We start from the raw sequence: 21798 nt of genomic DNA, 5'->3' as shown, positions 1-21798 counted from the left end.
CAGAGTTAGGGAAATGCATTTAGCAGCATGTAACCTGAGCATGTAAGCTTTACAACAAGGTGCCAAAGCTGTAACATTTCTAACACAATTTTTTAATGCTGGTGTTTTATAGTTTAGAGCAAAAGAGGGAAATATTTTAATGATAAAATAATGATAATATAATGATATATCAAATCAAATAAATAAAAACTCTACATGGTCAAAAGTATGTGGACACTCATAGTCAGTGCTCTAATTCATCCCAAAGGTGTTTGATGGGGTTGAGGTCAGGCCATTGTCATGCTGAAACAGGAAAGGACCTTACTCAAACAATTGCCACAAAGCTGGAAGCACACAATGGAATGTCATTGTAACATTAAGATTTCCCTTTACTGGAAGGGGCCCAGTGCAAACCATCAAGAACAGCCCCAGACCATTATTCCTTCTACACTAAACTGTACAATTGGTAGTACGCATTTGGGTTGGAAGTGTTCTCCTAGCATCCGCCAAATCCAGATTCGTCCAGCAGATTGACAAATTGTGAAGCTTGATTTGTCACTCCAGAGAATGCGTGGTATACAAACTCAAAATTTGGCATTGCGCATGAGTATCTGAGGCTATGCGCTTCAGCACTCGGCAGTCCCATTCTGTGAGCTTGTGTGGCCTACTGTTTTGCTACAGAGCTGTTATTGCTCCTTTCTACTTTGCAATAAAATTACTTGCAGCTGATCAGGGCAGCTCTAGTAGGGAAGAACTGACTTGGAAAGGTGGCATCCTATTACAGTGCCACACTGAAATACGCTGAATTCTTTAGTATGACCCATTCGTCTGCTAATATTTGGCTATGGAGAATGCAAGGCTGTATGGTTCATTCTGTGCTTTTGTTAGCATTGGAGTGACTGTGTCTGAAATGGCCAAGCACAATAATTGGGAAGGATGTTCACATACTTTTTTACTTTTAGTCATGTAGTGTGTGCATGTATATGTATGTGTGTATATAATATATATTTCAAGAACTTGTCAGAATCTAAACATGAAAGCAGCAATAATTTCAGCTCTGATGTGAAACTGACTTTCAAATTGATACTTTTTTTCATTTTGGGTTGTGCAACTTGCTGGCTGTTAACAGACTGGAAATTTTGGATAAGTGTTTTAGCACGAGTATGTCAATGAATGAACAGGAGCAAACACAGATTTCAAGAGGGGGGTTTCCAATGTTTGCCGCAATAACCGTTCTGTTAGATAAGTATAATTTAAAACTAGCTTGAGTCTTTGATATGTCCAGTGCCACTAACCTGAGTAGACGAGGGAGTGGGATTTGCGTCATTTACAATAAATGTCCGCGCGATGCCTTCTTTATGGTAATAGGCAGAGTGTGGTGCGGAGGAAGGTGGGACCACCACAGCAGACGTAAGGGGTCATGTTCTGCAGCAATAGGCTGAATGGCTCCAGCGTTCTTCTGACAGACCCATAATGTCACTGGGGCCGTCGGACTACAAGAAATCCTCCTGCCTCTGCATCCTGGTGGGGAGCAGGGGAGTTAGTGAGCAACTGGATACCTCCAGATCAAGCACTTCCTGACCTCGGGATTACCTCATAAGGATATAACTAGAGCCCTCACAGCGTTTGAAACATGGTGTCTAGCAGATGGCTGTCTTCCCCACCTGCTCTCCAAAATCTACAAACTACTTATAGAAAACCTTTTTAGCTCCTTACCCAAATTCATCACTGCTTGGCAGCAAGATCTGGGAGAGCAGGTCCGTGAAGCAGACTGGTTAGCCATTTTTGAGACCACACATGCTTGTTCTGCTAGTGTCTCTATAATAGAAACTAATTACAAGGTTCTAACAAGATGGTATAGGTGCCCAGCCCAACTAGCAAACTTTTGCCAGGGTGTTTCTGACTCCTGTTGAAGATGCCAGAATGCCCGGGGCACTACTATGCATATCTGGTGGGATTGTGAGATACTCAGACCTTTCTGGTCCAAGGTCATGGAGGTCTCTGCTGAAATATTAGGAGATGTTGTTCCTGATAGTCCCGCCTTCTGGCTTCTCAACAAGATCGACATCCCAATTTCCAGGTTTAAAAAAAACATTTTACGTTATCTGATTTCGGCTGCGAAAGCAGTGATTCCAACCCACTGGAGATCTTCTAACCCCCCCAACCGTCCGGGAGTGGTTCCAGAGATTGGAGTTTTATAGAGTTATGGATGAGCTTTTACTCTCATCTGCTGATAAATTTACTGAATATTACTCCATTTGGAGCCATTGGCTCGAATTCCAGGACTCTGATAAATTTAATCATTTAAACAAACCAGTTCTCTCACCTACTCTCCTTGCTAGGACTTGAACTGTTTATTTACATAATCTGTACTAGGAAACATTGCCCCCCCCTTCCCTTCCTTTATCCCCGTCTCTGCCTTTTCCTTTTTCTCTTTTCCTTCTTCTTCTATTATAACTTTTATTTGAATGTGTTATTATGACATTTTGTATTAATGAGGTGGTTTTGTTACCCACTTATCTGTTCTCGTGAATCTCTGTTGAAACTGCCTTAAAAACTTCAACAAAGATAAATATTAAAGTGAGCAACTGGAAACATCCCCCTATGTGCATACCTCAATATATCATTTAAACTGACTGAAGGATACACTCATAGCTATTCATTGATATTTGCAAAATTTGTCTTCTACCCACCGCTCGTTGTAATAATTATTTTAAATAATCAAAACATGATGCTGCTATTTTAAAGAGCAAATTCTTATTTGCATGTGTTCATTTTTCTTTTCACAGTTCCCCATCCTCTCCTTCTTCAGGAAGCCTCTCGCAGAAGACACTTGAATCAGATGATTTGGCACAGAAAAACAAACTGAATGACATTCATGACGGCTATCAGGCCCTTGGCACATCTGTTCCCAGCAGACTCAGATGTAGAGCACTTGATGAAGAGTCTGATAAGATTTTGCGGCAGTTATTGGGGAAAGACTTAGCTGAGAATGTCTCTAGTCCTGAGAAGTTATCACTGGAGTTTCAGGACGGGGTCTCGGCTCGAAGTGGGAAACGGATCCCACTGGAGAAAAGAGAGTTTAAGCTGGCTCGCTTAAGGCAACTTATGCAAAGGTCACTCAGTGAGTCTGACACAGACTCCAATAACTCAGAGGATCAAAAGAACACACCTATCCGAAAAGTTGATAAGCCGAGGCCACAGCCAATAGTAGAAAGTGTGGAAAATTCTGAAACTCTTCAACTGATGATAAAAAAGCATACGCAGTCAAACACCGCAGGACGACGATTTGCTTTGGGGCTAAAATCCAAATCTATAGATGGCCACAGTCCATCCCCAACATCTGAAAGCAGCGACCCAGACTATGAACCTCAATACCAAATGGGGAGCATACCTCAGCCTTCAGGTTCAATAGAATCTTCACTTTCTTCTACACAAAAGACAACAAGCCCTAAAAGTGCTTTAAAATCACCCTCCTCAAAACGCAGGACTTCACAGAACCTGAAACTTAGAGTAACTTTTGAGGACCCTGTTGTTCAAGTGGAACAGACTGAGGTAGAACTAAATGAAACTAAAGATAAAGATGGAGGAAAGACTTCTCAAAAAGCTCCATCTAATGGTGAACTGGGGGAACAGCAGAAAAAACCATTTGGTGCTTTACGATCAATTATGGAGACTTTTAGTGGCAACCAGAACAACAACAATAATTATCAATCTGCAAATGCTGTCAAAACATCATCACTGTCATTTTCCTCATTAGGCAGAAAGTCAGCAGACACAAAGACATCACCTGCAAGCAATACAAAAGGGAAAAACAAAATTGTAAGTGTTAAACAATATAATCCACCTTGAGCGACAGTAAATACAAGCGTATCTTTTTCTGGAAATGATATTTAGTCATAAAGTAGTCTGTTAAATTAGCATTTGTTGGGACATAGGTAGAAGTCATTCATGTTAAAGGTAAATCATTTCTGTTAACATTCTCTTTAGATCTTATTGATAAATGTAAGTATTATGTTTAGCAATAATACACTGAGCTGCCCTTAGGCTTAGTGTGCTGTCAGGGGATGCAGGTGTTCATCATAGGAATTGATTGAGTAAAATATATTGTTCATTCCCAGCACACACACCAAAAATAAGAATAAAATGTATAACCTTCTTAAACAGCAATAGATACGTGCAAACATTTTCACAGAAATACTCAATTCTACAAAGCAGATGAGTAATATGAGCAGCTAAATGTTCTCAACTCCAATCTAAAGCTCAATGCAATATTTATATCCTGTGGTATATATGTCTGATAAATTCTAGGTAGATATACTCCCTAGCTACTGTATTATCCTGCAATGTTTTGTTTAGTTTACAGTAATCTGTGTATAATTTCATAATTTTATCGTGTGCCCAACATATCCCACAGTCTAAATTGCCATTTTGTGAGCTTAACTAATATTCAGTGATGTCACTAGTTCCTACTGAATTGATACAATGCATTTTCGTGAATCTTGGTTCAGCTAGAACAACACCTGCCTCTACTGTGTGAAGACACGTTAATGAAAGATCTTGGACCACATTTATAGAGATCTACACATAATGTAAACAGGTGCCAAAGGTCTCACTGTAGATCCCATAACAAGGTAGAAGTTACTAATGTTTACGGTATGTACAAGACTGAAATGTAAAAAAAAAAACCTTATAGAGTATTAGAAACCTGATCTGTTTTATTTGCTCCTGCTTGACATTATAACGGTATAATATCCACACATGCAATACAACTCTGTAAATGATGCGTTATATGAGCACAGTAAGCATGTGATGTATATTACTGTGCACTGTGTAATAAGCATGCTGCATGTTGCATGTACTGACCTTTATATTGCAATTCCCCAGGACTCTTGCACCTGCCGTGCCAAACTTTCCTCTAGGGCATTGCCTGAGGACCTTCTTCCTAATCATGCATGGTATGTGGTGGAGGGGGTGTTGATTACACTGATCTTCTTTCTGTCTCCTCTGCTTTTTTTGCATGTTCATTTCATTCATTTTTTAATCAGCAGCATAAATCAAGTAAGAAGGACTAAACAAAATCCTTCCATTGCAATTAATGAAATACATCTATAGCAATGACTTGCTGACAGCTCAAGCGACGCAGATTTGGCTGTGTTGGTTCATCTTATATAAAACGAGAGGACTTTTCATAAATTCATCTTGCCGCATGCTTCATCTTGGCATGGCTCTTAGTCTCTGCTGAGCAAGAGTCGTTTAACAGATGATGTGTATGGAAACTACATTTCCTGTCATGTGTGGGAAAGTCACCTCCAAAATGATCAAGCCTGCATAGGCCAAGCCCAGGATAGACTTTTCCTTGGTTATAAAATTCTCCTTACACTTTCAATGTGTCAGTAGTAAATTTATAATCTCCTGCAGGTTTGGGAAGGAAGGTTTTGCATTCTTCACTTTACATAGTATGTATTTCACTTTATAGATCAAGGTATAGATTTATGAAGCAATGCTGAGGATGACTAAAATGCTGCATATACTGCCAAGCCATATTTACAGAATCATTATGTAATAGGTTTTTTGGTGTATTACACAATATGTAGATCATTGATGGGCAAAATAAGATGTGGCCCTCTGACCTTCAAAAGGGCTATATTTACTAAACAGCGGGTTTGTAAAAGTGGAGATGTTGCAACCAATCAGATTCTAGTTATCATTTATTTAGTGCATTCTACAAAATGACAGCTGGAATCTGATTGGTTGCTATAGGCAACATCTCCACTTTTTCAAACCTGCAGTTTAGTAAATCTAGCCCTTAATCTCAGTAGTAAGTTAAAACAATACATTTAATCAATAAGCGACACCTGTCTGTAATAACAGATCAGCAGGCATTTTAAACAAGTGTTACAAGCTACAACAAACAAACATGACAATAAAACAGGAAGGAGCTGGGGCCCGCAAGTGAAGGCTCAGGGGCCACATGTTGCCCATGACTGAACTAGATCCATGGTTAGAAATGACGGCTGCCATTCAGAAAGCACAGTGTGGTCATATGAAAAATTACAAAATAGTGATTACGTTTATAGATAACATGGAACATACTGTATACTGGACTAAGCACACGTCTATCAACACTTCAGATAGTGTAACTGACCTATAGCTTAGAAACTCGCTGGGGTCGGTCACCTGCAATACTTGTTTTTCAATATTCATCCTTAGGTATTTAAGATCACTATGATCTTTCCTTACTCTTCACATTGCCCAAACTATGTCATTTTCCTTTAGGATTAATTGCAATTTCCTTGTTTTCACAATCACATGTGCTTGCACAGTACAAATATGTGAATCAAGTCATGTGTGACATTTACAAACTTCCCCACATCTGTCTTGAACAGACCTTCTATTTTTTATATCAAGTAGAAGCGGCCAACAAGGAAATATGATTATTTCATCAACCATATATGCTGCAGAGACGGGAAACAACATTAACATCTTGATCATTTTAATGCTCTTCCGTAGTTTGCTGTGAAACCCTAGGTAGCAGATGTTCATTATGTATGAATGTGTCAGTATATATGTATGTAAAGTATGATGTGAAAATAAATTGTTTTGTAGAATTTTCATACAAATTCCATCCCTCCGTTTCTCTAATTGTACTTTAGTAAATTCAATAAGCATTCATACCTCAATCTCATATACTGATGTAAAATAATAGTGTATTAATTAGGTTTTTATTATTTTTCCCTCTGCTTTTGAAAGCAACAATAAGATCATTTATAAGTGTATATTACCAAAGGTATCTCATACGCAAAGCCATTAAACTTTTATATGTACTTGGTGCACAAACAAAACCCACTTTAGTCACATGCATGATAGATTGCAGAAGTGATGGTGAAAAGGAAACACACCTAGATGAGAGGATCCCTTATGGAAACTCATACATCCCACTGTCCAGACTTAAGTGGGACAGTCCCAATTTGAGGGCTCTGTCCCACCATGATGATTAGGGCAGCTTTTTCCCCGGGTGGGAAATTTGACTGCAGCTCTGCATGGCAGAACAGCGGTGAACGGGTGCTGAAGGCACTGTTGTGTATGCCATTAAATGGTGTTTGGAGGGGAGGGGAGCAAAGTACGGACAGCCTAGCACACCAAAAGCACTAGATACATCCCTGGGTGGGGTATGGTCACTCTTCATCATGCCTTGGCCACTCCTCTTTTCCAAATGGCAGATCCCCAAATATTGGGAGGTATGCAAACTTCTTTTAGTACATTGTGAAATCTGGTGCATGAGAAATTGTTGTATTGGAGCTGATGCATAGCATGTACAGTAGAGACACATGTAGTCAGTGGAAGGCCCTACTTGGGTAATAATGCTAATATAATTGACTTATTTTATTTTTGCAAGACTTATTTTGAGAATGGAAACCTCTTGTTGGCGTTTTCAGTTATCTTTTCTAAGTTTCCACATAACCTTGTATATTGTTATGTGATTTGCTGAGCCTGTAACACGTAATTACGCAGGTGCATTTTATTAAGCACACCATTTATAACAAAAAATAAAAATATAGAAAGCCCAATGTAGTAAGTCTGATGCATATTACAGCAGTATCTGAAATGATTGAGTACATTTGTGACTGGGTATCTTCCATTATCCGTTTCCTAGAGTCACATCAATGCAATGATAAATGCTGTAGATTATAAAACACATCAGTGGACAATAGCGATATTTTTGAAAACTGATGTACCGATAACTGCATACTTGCCTACTTTTTGGACAATGATGGGCAATTGCGTTATCAAGTCCATACCCACTTCGGAAGAAATTGAAGCACTAACCAGCAAGGAAGCCTGTTCTGTAGGAAGTCATTTAGGTCTCCGGAATCGAGTACCCCACCCATTTTGCTGTAGGTTACATCACCACAGGCGCTAGTTTTTACAAATAGTCCTACTATATGTGACAGATAGACCACTAAGTATCTGTTATGGATTCAGTCTCATAGAACGTCACCTGCCATTTCAGTAGTAGCATTGTGTCCAATACAGGAGGAATGTTCTACTACTTTTGAAAAACATAAATAAATAAATTATATATATGTGTGTGTGTGTGTGTGTGTGTGTGTGTGTATATATATATATATATATATATATATATATATATATATATATATATATATATATATATATATGGGCGCACTGAGGATTGTCGGGGAGGGGGGTTTCTCCCCGCCGACCGAAAAAAAAACAAAGAAAAAAAAAACACGAGAGCGCTGTCCTATACAGCAGCCGCGGCGCTGTCTAAGAAGCGTCTGCGGCGGTGCTGTATACAATACAGCACCGCCGCGGACGCTTCTTTGACAGCGCCACGTCTGCTGTATAGGACAGTGGCCACTTAGTTAGCGCAGGGGGGGTTACTAGAGACTCAGAAACCCCCCCTGCGTGCGCCACTGATATAGATATATATATATATATATATATATATATATATATATATATATATATATATATATATATATATATATATATACACACATATATTTCTAACTAGTTCATCTTCCACATTGTGTGATACTTCCTGGCCAGATTTTTTACTTATCCCTACTTAAGAAGGGTGCGATAGAGAGCAATATATCAACAGTAATTCATATAAACCAAGAAAACATTTTAGTTTGGACATGCAAATTACAAAGCAAATTACTTGTTTTTTTTCTGTACAGTGGTTTAAATTTGAAAAGTAATGTCCTTTTTTTCACTACATCTCTCAGTGGTTGGACATCATGTATTATGAGTGCTTACTATATATTAATATTAGTATTTAGCATTAGTGCTGTTATTTACGCTAACTATGGCATTTAACACAATAAGATGTGGTTACATTTCTTGATTTGCCAATAAATCTAATTAAGAACAATGTAATGCAGTAACATAATAATGAAATATTCTTCTGCTTCACTGGAGGTCGAAAATTCCCATACTCTGCTCCCAAGCATGTTGCTATTTTTGACATATAATACATTTGTCTTATTAGTAACAGATAAACCACCACATAGTAGAAATAAACACCATTTCAGATGCTGTGTGGGTGCTAGCCACAAACACATCACTGTACAAGATGATTTTAATTTTGCTGCTCTACGTACGTAGAATAAATCCCATGCATACCCACAGGGTCAGCACTTTTAGAGAAACTGGGTGTTCCAAGTCTAGACTAATGGAAATAACTGAAATTTTACAGAATACTACACAGTGCCTGTTAAATATCCTTAGAATTAATGATATGTTCTGTACCTATTGTTAAGGTTGTTGAACTGTAGACATACTATAGAAGGATCTGTAGCCAACTAAGAGCATGGAAGTCTCTATGCAGTATGTTTTTCTAGGTTTATAGACTGTAGTCATTGGGTCAGTTTGGGTCAAGTTCTCATATATGTTTTTAAAGTTGTCTACTGAGGTGGATCTAGTCACTTGGCCTGGTCAGCGCTATACACAACATGTGGGGGTCAAGCTGCACGAATTAACACCCTTGGTATCTATGTAGCTATCTAACTATTCATCATCATCATCATCATCATTTATTTTTGAAAAGTACCACAAAACTGTCACACATAAAAATACAAAAATACAGTCATCTATAAAAAGAGAACACATACAAACTAGGTTAACAGAGGAGATGCAGATGTGAGACAAAGGGTACGGAGTGGACATGGGACTGGAGCATGTAGAGCATACAGCGGGAGTACTATCAGGTGGGTGTAGGATAGGCCATAGTTAATAGGTGGGTTTTGAGAGAGCGCTTGATAGGTTGAAGGATCTGGCCAGGCATGGGAGAGAGATCCATAAGTGGAAAGCAGCACAGGAGGTCTTTGAGGTGGGAATGGAAGCTGGTTACCAGAGAGGAAAAGAGGCATAGATTAGAGACAAACTGCACAGGGAAAGAGGAAGTGCATCCAATGATGAGGTCAGAGATATATGAAGTTGAGGAGGTTATTAGGCTTTGAGGGTGAGAGTGAGAAGCTTGAATTGAATTCTGGAGGAAATGTGGAGCCAGTGCAGGAATTTGTAAAGTGGAGCTATGGATATGGAGCAGCAAGAGTAAAAGATAAGTCACGCCGTAGTATTTAGGAAGGTTGTAGATGGGAGAGACGGGTGAGGGAAAAGTCAGATTAAAGAAATCTGTGACAGGATGGACCGCCTATGCCACCCTGTCTGTTGTTGCTGGGAACCGGCTGGGCTTGCTTTGCCACCGTTCCCTTTTGTTATCCCAAATTCCCCCTCTAACAGCAGTAGGATAGGCTTAAGCTGCTGCAACCACTGAACTCCTTAACGGCATCCAGAAATGCGTTCCTTCTGGGTAACTGTCACTGCTAGTGTACCCCCTTGATGGTGTACCTGGACTGGTAGCCCTGACACCTTCCTATAGATCAGGGTTACTGTGGATGGATCCCCCCTGGCCTATCACACTGGCCAGAGCTGCTGGGTAGCAGGCAGAGCGGTGGTACTGGAAAGCTGGGTCCAAACCTCAGAAACGGATTCAATTTGGGTCTAATGTGTAGGTTACAGGAAATACAGAAGGGAAGAAGTTGTCATAGCAGGATCTTGAAGCAAGTGATTTTTATTCGCTCAAGTGTCCTGATAAGGACAGTTCATTCTGAGATCAGATGGAGCAATAATGATACATTTCAGTACAAAGCAGTGCTGTTTTTATAAAGTTTTGGACACAACAGGGGGTAAGCCAGCCCCCTGATCTTTTTGCTGTCCCCAAGAAGTCTGAGTTTTTTCTAGTATCAGGATACAAAATGTTTCCCCAAAACATGGATTTAAATGCAATGCAAAGTTAGCAAAATTTACACTAACCTGCTATATCCTGAAACCTTCTGTGTGCATTATTCGGACAGGATCTGAGATGCATAATACAGCCACACAGACAGAAAGGCAGTGCCCCCCCCCACCTGCTGTGTATACAGGCTGAACAAACGTGTTGCCTACTAACTTTCTTTAGAAAAGTTATATAAATCCAATCATGACATTCTGTCTCAGAAGTTACAAATCAATACTTCAGAAATAAAGGCATTTCCTATACAAAGCGCCACACAATATAATAAAATAAGTACATTTCCAATATACAGTATCAATAATCAGTACATTTTCAACAATATAAATTGGCACACTGTGCTAATAATTTAAATATATTATTACAATAAGTTATTTATAAGTGATCCAGCCACAGAAGAGGTACAAATCCCAGGCTATGTGAGTAGAGAAGAGAAATAACACTGGTAAGCTCGATGTTGCTATTTCTCCTTGTCGATGCCAGATACTAATTCAGTGATGGCTAACCTATGACACTCCAGGTGTTGTGAAACTATAAGCCCCAGCATGCTTTGCCAGTAGATAACTAGCTGATAGCTGGCAGAGCATGCTGGGACTTGTAGTTTCACAACACCTGGAGTGTCACAGGTTAGCCATTACTATACTAGATCAACACTTCTCGTCCACAGGACAGAGTCACAAGTAAAATAAAGAATGCGGTTTAAATTGACAGCAGTTAAGCAGTAACATAAGATGGGATCTGCCAGCTGTATAGCAACTTTTGCAACTTCAAAGGCAGGATATAATGAAAGCATAAATAATGGTTCTCATAACGTTCTGAATGAGAAAGGGTATAGTCTTTCAATGTCTCGAAGAGGAGGCAACAAGACAGCGCAAGGGACTAAGGACCAAGGCAGCAGCCTTTGAGAATAATGGAGATAGTTATCTTGTCAAAAATGAGGTAGACTGGAGGATGGCTTGTGACACTAAGAGGTGGGAAGATGATGAGGTCCATTTTTGACATATTGAGCTTTAGGTAGCATTCGTACATCCAGATGGAGAAGGCAGAGAGGCAGTTGGACAAATGGCATAAGAGAGAAGGAGAGGGGTCAGGGGAGAAAAGGTAGATTTATATATCATCAACCTAGATGTGGTAGTGGAAATTGAAGGAATGTTAACAGAGTAAAGAGGTATAAAGATAGAAAAGCAGAGGGCCAAGAACAGAGTCTTGAGGAATCCCAACAGATCGAGGGAGTGGAGAAGAGGATATGTCAGTAGTAAACACACTGAAGGAGCTTTCGCAAAGGTATGAGGTCAACCAGGAGTGAAAAGTTTCGTGAAGCCAAGTGTCATGATCTGCCTCCAGCTGCTCTGCAGCATCTCACTTGAGCATGCTGTTTGCCTCCTGCTGCACCTGTCAGCCAAGAACCTTGTTGGACTTTGCCATTATATGTATCCAGCCTGCAGTACCACTGTTCCACCAATGGGGCCACTGTGGTACTTGGATTCTTCTCTTACCTGCTATAGCTAAGCTTGTTACTTCGGGATGCTTAGCACCTGTCCTTGGCCTATAAAAGACTGCCTCCCTCAGCAGTCTTTGCCAGTTCATCTGTTGACATTACCTCTGCTGGTTTTCCTGTATGTTATCCTTGAATGATCTCCTGGTATTGTCCTCTGCTTGTTCCTCCGTTTTGGCACCGCTTCCTGTGACCCCTGACTCGGCATTGTTATAACTTCACTTCTGCTTCTCCCTGGTATCGTGGTGGACCGTCTGGCTTTGATCCCTGGCTTGTTTGACTCTTCTGTGTCACTGTTTCTGCAGTGTACTGCTTCCCAAGCAATACAGCATCTACAGTCGGTAGCAGCTATCTAGTTTCAGTGTCTGCAGTTGTTACACCTCGTATCTGAAACAGTCTCCTGGCTGTCTGCCCACCTGGACTCCTGGGTAGTCCGCTCTACAGACCACTACACTTTCCCTGCCTGTGACTCTTTCGGTGTCTTGTGTCTCCTGAGTACCTGAGTCCTGACATCCGTGACTCATCCAGTGCCTCGTGTCTCCTGAGTGTCCTGAGTCCTGATACCCATGACTCTTTTGGTGCCTTGTGTCTCCTGAGTACCTGAGACCTGACACCCATGACTCTTCTGGTGCCTTGTGAATCCTGAGTACCTGAGTCCTTACACCCATGACTCAATCGGTGCCTCTTGCATTATCCAGGTATACTGACAACCGTGATTTAACCTGCTCCTTCAGCCTCAGATTTAGACTTGTCACCCGGCCTCTCAGAGCTGACTCTTTGAACTATATTATTGTCCATTCTCTGCATCTGTGGCTTACTGAGTTATCTTTGCTATTACTGCCACACCCGGCTGACTTGCACTTACCGCTTTATCATTTAATGCATCCTGAAACCTGTGTAACCCGTGTTAAATAAAAACCACTTCATTCCACTTTGCTCTCAGTGGTCTTTATATTGGGAATCCTGACACCAAGTGATTGAAAGGTGTCGAGACAAAGATGGTGGTTGACTGTATCGAAAGCAGCAGAGAGATTAGAGGATGAGTAGAGAGAAGTGACCCTTTGACTGTCTATCTCATATACATTATCTATCAAATATATTTATCTAACCATCACATATCTATATATATAAAAGAAGTTTGTTTGTTTGTTTGTGTAGGCGAATATCTTTGACACCTCTGCACCGATTCACATTAAACCAACGTGAGGTGGTCCAGTTGGATCCCAGCCAGATTTTAAGGAGTTTAGGGACCCAGTATAACCTCCCGTTGGTGTACGCTGGCCATAACTTTGATCAGGGAAGCCTGTTCTGAGCCCTACACTGGATGGATTTGGTTTATTTGCATTCGGACACCCGTGCACCGATTGAGATGAAACCAATGCGAAGTGGTCCAGTTGGATTCTTTCCAGGTTTTCAGGGGGGTTAGGGTCCTGGTCAGACCTCCCGTTGGGGTACGCTGGGCAGAACTATGACCCGGGAAGCCTGTTCTGGGCCTTACATTGGATGGTTTTGGATAACATTTAATATAAAAACAAAAACGACACTGGGCATCCACCTAATGGGTGTGTTAGAAGAGCTTCTAAGCTGCTAATTTTTTTTAAAATGTTGACAGTTACATCCAATTCATTGTTAACTTAATAACTTGAAGATTTAAACACGGACAACGCCGGGTACTTCAGCTAGTGAATCTATATTTGGTATATATCTCGTCTACCTATTTGTCTATCATTTTGATATTTTCAAAATGTACTAAAATGCATCCTGCCGAAAACATCTGCAGACACTCTGAAAAGTTTGGGAATAGCTGAAAAACATATGGATGTGACAGTTTAATGTGCTTGGTGTAGTCAATGCATGATCCATCATTCCTAATGAGAAAATATCTAAATGGACATCTGTACACGCATTTCTACTTGGTGCTTCACCAACATTTCTAGATCCTGCCAATAAATGAATGAACAGAGCTTGTCATTTTCTCAAAGCTTCAAAAATAGAATTCATATGAGCATTATGATTTTTACAGTGAAGCATTAAGATTAATTTTTTATCATTGCAAAATAATGATAACCATATTTATATTTTATCTCTTAAATCTAGATCTAAAATTTATTTTTCTTTAAAGTCTGACATCATTACTTAAACAACAGAGGTCATCTAGACAGTCACTGGTCCCACAAAGCATAGGCCAAAACCTTACTACAGATGTTTACTGCAAACTCAACACATTTGCTGCCTGACAGCTGCAAAAGGTTTTAGTTCCTTGATGCCGACCCCATTATTTCAAAATTAATTTACACAATGCACAATTGCATTGTCCATGTTCAGGAGTTTTTAAAATAATACACATCACCAAATAAAACAATCGCAAACAGAGCTGTGGACCATAGTTGGGACTTTGCCCATAACTCATGGGGGTAAATTTATCAAGTTGCGGGTTTGAAAAATTGGAGATGTTGCCTACAGCAATCAATCAGATTTTAGTTATTTATTTATTACAGTCTACCAAATGACAGCTAGAATCTGATTGGTTGCTATAGGGAACAGCTCCACTTTTTCAAACCCGCAGCTTGATAAATTTACCCCATGGTGGTTTTAGGTGAGTACTCTTCAATACTCACATATATACTTATATATTTTCGGCACATTGGAACTAAAGGTTTCCTAATATCAGACTCATTTAAAAATTGCCTGTTTTTTCTCTCTTTATTAAATTGTTTAGCAGAGCTCCTCATAGTCACTATAGGAAGAGACAGTCGCTAACCATGTCTGTGTATATAGCAGAATCACAGTTTTTTTAAAATTTTTTTTTTCCTTTTCATATATCATGGCTTTCTGGATAGCAGGCATAAGAATAAGAGACTAAGAGATTCCATTACCTGTATGTGTACCAGAGCCGGATTTAGACCTCATAGGGCCCTAGGCAGGATACTGTTTTTGGGCCCCCTCCCTGAAACAATCCATAGCACTATATTTTTGCAGCCTACCATATACCCCTATAGTTACGTAGATATGAAAGCATGTGCCGCCGCGCAGCGGCGGCACGCCGCCAAAGGAGGTGAGGGCGTGGCTTGCATCTTTGGGGGCGTACCTAACATGTGAAAAGAGCAAGGCCACCCTGCTGCAGAAAAAGGCACCCCTAAATAATTACCAAGCAGTCCCGTTTTTTTAAGTAGTTGGGTCAAAACAACATAATAAATATTGAAGTCAGGGCAGAAATACTTACTTAAGTTGTTTGCAAAAATAATACGCATAAATCCAAGTATGTGCTCTTGTCACTTTTGTCCCTCTATCATCACACTGTGCCCCTTCATTGTCACTTTTGCCCCTTCACAATATCACATGTGCCCTTTCCCCCTCACCTCTGTGCCCATCACCATCCCCACCTCTGTGCCAATCACCACCACCACCAATGTGCCAATCACCATCACCACCTCTGTGCCCATTACCACCTCTGTGCCCTTCACCATCACCACTTCTGTGCCAATCACCATCACCACCTCTGTGCCCTTCACCATCACCACCTCTGTGCCCATCACCACTTCTGTGCCAACCACCATCACCACTTCTGTGCCAATCACCATCACCACTTCTGTGCCAATCACCATCACCACTTCTGTGCCAATCACCATCACCACTTCTGTGCCAATCACCATCTCTGTGCCCTTCACCATCACCACTTCTGTGCCAATCACCATCACCACTTCTGTGCCCTTTCGCTACCTCTGTGCCCCTTCACCATCACCACTTCTGTGTTTTACTTACCTTTCTATTGCGCGCTGCTCCTCCTCCGGCAGTCCAGATGTAAAGAAAAAAAAAAAAAGAAAGAAAGAGTCACGTGATCGCTCGTCGGGTCCCGGCAGCCTCTCCTCCTCTCTCTATCACTGAGACACTGAGAGGAGAAGAGGCTGCCGGGACCCGATTCGCGGCAATACCCCCCCCCCTCCCCCGACTCGTGCGGGGGGGGGGGTGCCGCGAGTCGGGGGAGGGGCCGAATTTTTTTTTATTTTTATTTTTTTTTCATTTTTTTAAAAATTACTCCTGTCCCCCCCAGCTGTGCCCCCCGAGAGCCGCTAGGCCCTAGGCAGGTGCCTAGGTTGCCTAGCGGTAAATCCGGCCCTGATGTGTACCTGTACATATTAATAGTGTTGTGTACAAAGGATCCACTCCCATGGTCGTGGTAACCAGATGAACTGTATGCAGTTCTACATTGGGTTTGGCTTGATACATAACCTCCATTTCTAAATAAAGTTCCTGAATAAAAAATGTTTGTATATCAACATAATAGGCAATGTTCAATAGCATAATAAATGTTTTTTGCTTTTTTTTTTTATTTATTTAGGCATAATGCAGTTGGTGGATCACTGAAGATTTTGTTTAGCGATATACATACTGAAGACCAAGAGATGCAAGAGTTTTTCCTCTAACCCTACCTGCCCTTTACAAAAGTCCAGCAAGTGTTATGAGACCCCACCAGCAACCATCGTTCTCATGAGGCCTTACAGCTACAATGTGTCTATGTTCTCCGTGTTGGTGAACAGATGTGCTTGTTTGGTGTGGGTACTTTTCTCTGTATCTATTGACATTTTTATATGGACAGCAACATTTTTCATACTGTACTGCATGGACATTGATCTACAATGTATCTGACTCAAGTTCTGGTTGAAGAAATAATATTTTATTTTACTGTCTTTATCACTTTTCTTTTTAATTAATGTATATGATATTTATTACTGACAACTGATTCATCCCATGGTTTATGATTTCACCAAATGTTTCCCCACTACTATATCCATTGCATTTTAGGTGTGTTTTGCCAAACAATTCTGTCCATTTGAACTTGTATTGAAGTCTGATAGAATGCACAATTGTCACTGAAGACTATGCACATTTAGATAGTAACATCTATAAGATATTAGTTATACATCTATGAGACATATGTACCCACAATCCTATGCCTCTAAAGCAAAGGTGTCAGCTAATGGTTATGCTGGTGGCAGAAAGATGGTTTATAATATGGACAGATAAGACCATAGACCGATATAACAGATAAACGGAATTAAATAAAAAGCAGGGGCAGGAAAAGACGTAATCGAATCCTTTCTTATGGGTGACTCATAATAACTCACTTTGCCTATTTAAAGAATCATAGCTTGTTTAAGGACATACTCTATACCCACATGGTTAGTGTTACGTGTGAAAATTATTCAGAAGTCATGTCTGAATTGTGGAGTAGCTTAAAGGAAAGGAACAAAGCATAGTTATATTTTGGCTTTGCATAAGATTACTTGTAAACAAACCCCTAGAAAGGAAGTAACTTCTCCGTCTTGAACCTCTCAACACCATTGATCAACCTCTTCTTCTGCACAACCTTCACTCCACTATTCTCACCTGGTCCACTTCCCACCTACCTATTCGCACTACCTAGCCACTCATACTATTTGTTGGAGTTCCACAAAACTAATATTGGTCCTCTGCTAAACTCTACAACCAACTATATACTGATAATGAAATCTGCCTCTTCTACCCTGACCTCTGTTCTTTTGTACCCTCATGTTACCAAGTGTCTGCTACTTCCACATGGATGTCCCGATGCTACCTAAAACTAAAGGGGCCTGAGTCATTAAAGAGAGCAAAGCATAAAAAGGAGTAACTTTGCACCTTGGCAAAACCATGTTGCATTGGATGGGGGGGGGCGGTAAATTTAAAATGTGGGAACATATTTATAGTAGGATAGGGCATGTCCTAGGTTAACTTTACATTTCGGTGTAAAAATAAAGCTATCAAGTATTTGTGTTCTAGATGACAAAACAGCCAGTATTTAACTTATGTACAAAATAATAAACTAATTTGCACCCCTTGCATTGTAACTTGGTTTGTCCTGGAGAACATTTGCTCCTTTTTTGCGTAACTTTCCTTAATGACTCAGGCCCAACATGTCCAAAACAGAGACTGCCATCTTACCTACTCAGAGTCATCTCCTCCCCTCCAAACGTCAGGGACAGTGTGGAGAAAGACAGGAGTACATTTTAAATGTAATCTACTATATTTTGGGTGTGCCACACTTCATTAAAATCCCCTATGTGAAAAACCCAAACATTAGGGATAATTACCCCCATAACCGTACATGAAAAGTATTGTACAGCGCAGTGTCTGCTCTGTCTTCCCACAATCCTTTATATATGTAGTATGTAATGGTACATTATTCAAGCAACTTTGACAGCCGTATCATCAGAACAACGTGGAGATTTTGCCTTTTCTTGGATAATGTCCTAAATACTTACAACAGTCATTCTTATCAAAGAATATCATGTACTTAGCAGGAATTTATGGGTTTGATCCTATATTTTAAGGCAACAAGAATTTACTGTGACAAACAATAACAACTGAATTGCCCAAAAAATAAAATCTACTTTTTTCACATGGAATATAGAAGGGTAATTATTACTGAGAAATTGGCTCTTCTGTTAGCCAGACTGCTAGAAATAATAACTGCTTTTCTGCAATAATCAAGCATATTACCTAATTTCCCATACTTACCCAGAGCACAAAAAAGCCAAAATAAATAACTCCAGGCTGTTTTCTATTTTTCAGTATTGGCAATCATTTGCATAAGTAACACGGCTGTTTTCAGACTTTTAGTAAAACCGCTAAGGGCACGTTGATCCATGCCTCCATGTCCTTTCCAAGAGTAATTTTAATTAAACTTAACTATAGTGATGTCAAAATGTACTCCCTTTGTCGCGGATTTTGTTTCTATATTATACTATGTCTAAAATGTTGACATTTTACATGTGAACTGCGAATTTGAACTTCAAACTCGAACTTTGAGTTTCAATTTCAAATTCCAATTAACAGCTTGGCAGTAATTGAGCCAAAAAAGAATTTTAACAATTATAAGATTGGTTCGACCAAAGGTTTGAGGTCATCTAACTGGGAGGGTTTGATCAAAATTCCAACTGGCTTGAGTAGTTCGAGCATCTCTAGCTATTTGTGAGCACAGCTCATCACCAGAAGGATATAGAGGGCTATGTGAACGCCGTTATTAATCAGGTATATGGGGGAGATAATTTGGGCTTTTGCAGTCACTAGTCCTAGCACTATAATGTGGTTTGCAGAATTTTTTTTTGGCACACAGGTCAAATCGGTTATGTTAACCTGTTAGGGCTGGCCTAAACGGGTGTTTAGCTGTTCTGAAACTACAAGTTCCAGCATGCACCGCCAGCTATTGGCTGCCTACTTGTAAAGCCTGCTGAAGCTTGTAGTTTCACAACACCTGGAAAGTCACAAGTTGGCCAGGCCTGTGCTAGAGTTAGGAATATGACGTGATATCTGGGCAGTGATCCATGGTGCAGAGGCATAAATTATGAAGATATGAGCTATACTTGTAGTTTGATGTTATTACTCAGGTGTAAGCTCATTCTATGTTACATATGTCCGTTCTTATCATTGCTAAGCTCTCATGAGTACTTGTTTTGTGCCCAGAAGATGCTTCCTCTCATTGCACTCTTATGTTGCAATGTACATGGATACAAAGTAAATTATACAGTTTAGTAGTAAACCAGTAAATGTAAAAAAATGTGTAGTTTGTTGTGTTTCAGTGAGAGGTCCACTTTAAGAAACAAGCACAACCCACTTCTGTCACATGACACGTTTGGCGTATTTTACCACTCTACAAGTGTAGAGCAGTGAAATACAGAAAACTGAAGGCAAAACACACCTATTTATGAGGATCAAGCAATACTTTGATTACTTGTTTTTTTATTTTGTTTTTATCTGTCATCTGCATTACACCAGTTTCCCTCTAAGGGGGTTTTAACATTTGATTATATTTTCTGTAATTTAAAAAACCCACTTTCCACATCCAACTATAGCAATGGTATAAATATGGGGATTGTTTGTGAAATGACAGTGTGTAGTGTCTGTGTGAGAATAACAGATATTTATGCAGCTATATGGGATGAGTGCGGCAGAGGTTTTGTACTGTAAATTTACTGTTTTTGATTGGTTCTTGATTAATTCACATAAAATGTTTTTTTTACACAGGAACGGAGGGTGTTGTTTTTCTGAGCCTTTAATACTTTTTGAAATAATAGAAGTCTTTGAAATTGTTGAAGTAGACTGCTAGCTATGACATAGAGTATGAAATCGTTTCTATTTTGCAATGACTGTTTCATAAATAGTAGGTGAGCACTCAATCTTGTTGTAAGAAATATTTTATCAAAGATGAGCACTTTTTTTATTCAAGGCTATGTTGGTTTTGACTTTTGTGGATTTAACTGTTTTATGAACTGTACATTTTGGACGCAATTAATAAAATGAAACTGCAAGCCTTGTATTTTACTACATCATTACAGCAATTCTTTCAAAATAGTTCCTAGATTTAGAGACCCTGTTTACTTGGAGATATGGGGGTTCATGTACTTCAGCACCCAACTCTGGAAACTTGTGGTCTAGCTCAATCCTCTTCATCTCCGGATACAGTGGGTTGTTCAATGCACACCTGTTCCCCTGTTCATGCAGATTTGATAAAAGTAAAACGTGCTGTGCTCGGATGCAGGTAAAGTAGTGTGGTACTGTCTCTTGGTGAATAATTAAGGCAGATCTAGTGCAGAGCTATAGCTGTTGCAGGTGGTGCAAAGTCTATAAGGCCTAACGGTGGGGGAGGGGCCTGGTGATGCCTTTCCATCAGCTATGGTGGCTCCCTATCTGCTCTTCTTAGCATGCGCAGGGTCTGGCGCATGCGCAGCAAAGCCCCATCTGTTATGTAGTAAACAGTGACCTTTTATTAATCTTTTCTCCCCAGCACAGTTGAATTAATCACAGATCCGGCATCACTTAAGTAATCCTCAGAACTGAAACTCTAACTTATTGGAACTGTCACTTTGACTCTTGCGCTCCTGCCTCTATGAGGGTCAATGCACCTGCCCTACCACATCACTCCAGGGTATCCCACTCCATTCCCTACATGTCTTGCCACACTCTGTACTCTGTGGGTGAACAGACTCGGCTTCCACACCTAAGTCCTGGATGGCTCTCATATACAGTGTCGGACTGGGGTATAAAGGGCCCACCGGGGGAATACAATGGTAAAGGCCCACCAGAGGGGGTGTGGCAAGCTGCTAAAGGGGGTGTGGTCAGCTCACAGAAGACGTGGCTAACTCCATAGCGTAGTATACAAAGAATGTAGTGTATTTAAAGTGTGCACAGTCTGGGCCCTGCCCCTTAAATTGGGACAAAGTCCTAAGTGAACAGTCCCAAAATTACGATTGCCCTAACAGGATCAGAACAGTTGGTAGACAGTCCTGCTCTCTCCTAACTGTTTTTGCTGCTGTAGATGGCTCTAGATACCTGGCTCTGCTGGTGTCTAAAGCTTGGTTGTTGCTTAGCTGGGTCCTGGAATGTTGGGGTCCTGTTTGGAAAAAAGATAGGTAGATGAAAAATGGAAAGTTCAGCAATGAGTTAACCCTCTAAAATCAATAGCACCCATGTTTAATAATTTGTA

General features: G+C 40.3%; 1 protein-coding gene and 1 long non-coding RNA gene across 3 annotated transcripts in view; both read left to right on the top strand.

Annotated features, from left to right (window-relative positions):
- The window catches only part of SNCAIP (synuclein alpha interacting protein), a 216079-nt gene extending 195463 nt beyond the window's left edge, over positions 1 to 20616 (top strand). Inside the window, exons 12-14 of one of the 2 annotated variants that reach the window (XM_075179178.1) lie at positions 2769 to 3801; positions 4867 to 4937; positions 16636 to 20616. In XM_075179178.1, coding sequence (XP_075035279.1) covers positions 2769 to 3801; positions 4867 to 4937; positions 16636 to 16720 — 1189 coding nt within the window. In that variant the 3' untranslated portion in view covers positions 16721 to 20616. The remainder of the gene's footprint in view (positions 1 to 2768; positions 3802 to 4866; positions 4938 to 16635) is intronic. The other variant, XM_075179187.1, reaches the window with a different exon arrangement.
- The window catches only part of LOC142097398 (uncharacterized), a 231765-nt gene that overhangs the window by 150731 nt on the left and 59236 nt on the right, over positions 1 to 21798 (top strand). The gene's annotated exons all lie outside the window — the stretch shown is intronic.

This window comes from Mixophyes fleayi, chromosome 1, assembly GCF_038048845.1.
Source record: "Mixophyes fleayi isolate aMixFle1 chromosome 1, aMixFle1.hap1, whole genome shotgun sequence".
NCBI lineage: Eukaryota > Metazoa > Chordata > Amphibia > Anura > Limnodynastidae > Mixophyes > Mixophyes fleayi.
This window is presented reverse-complemented; position numbering and strand designations above follow the sequence as displayed.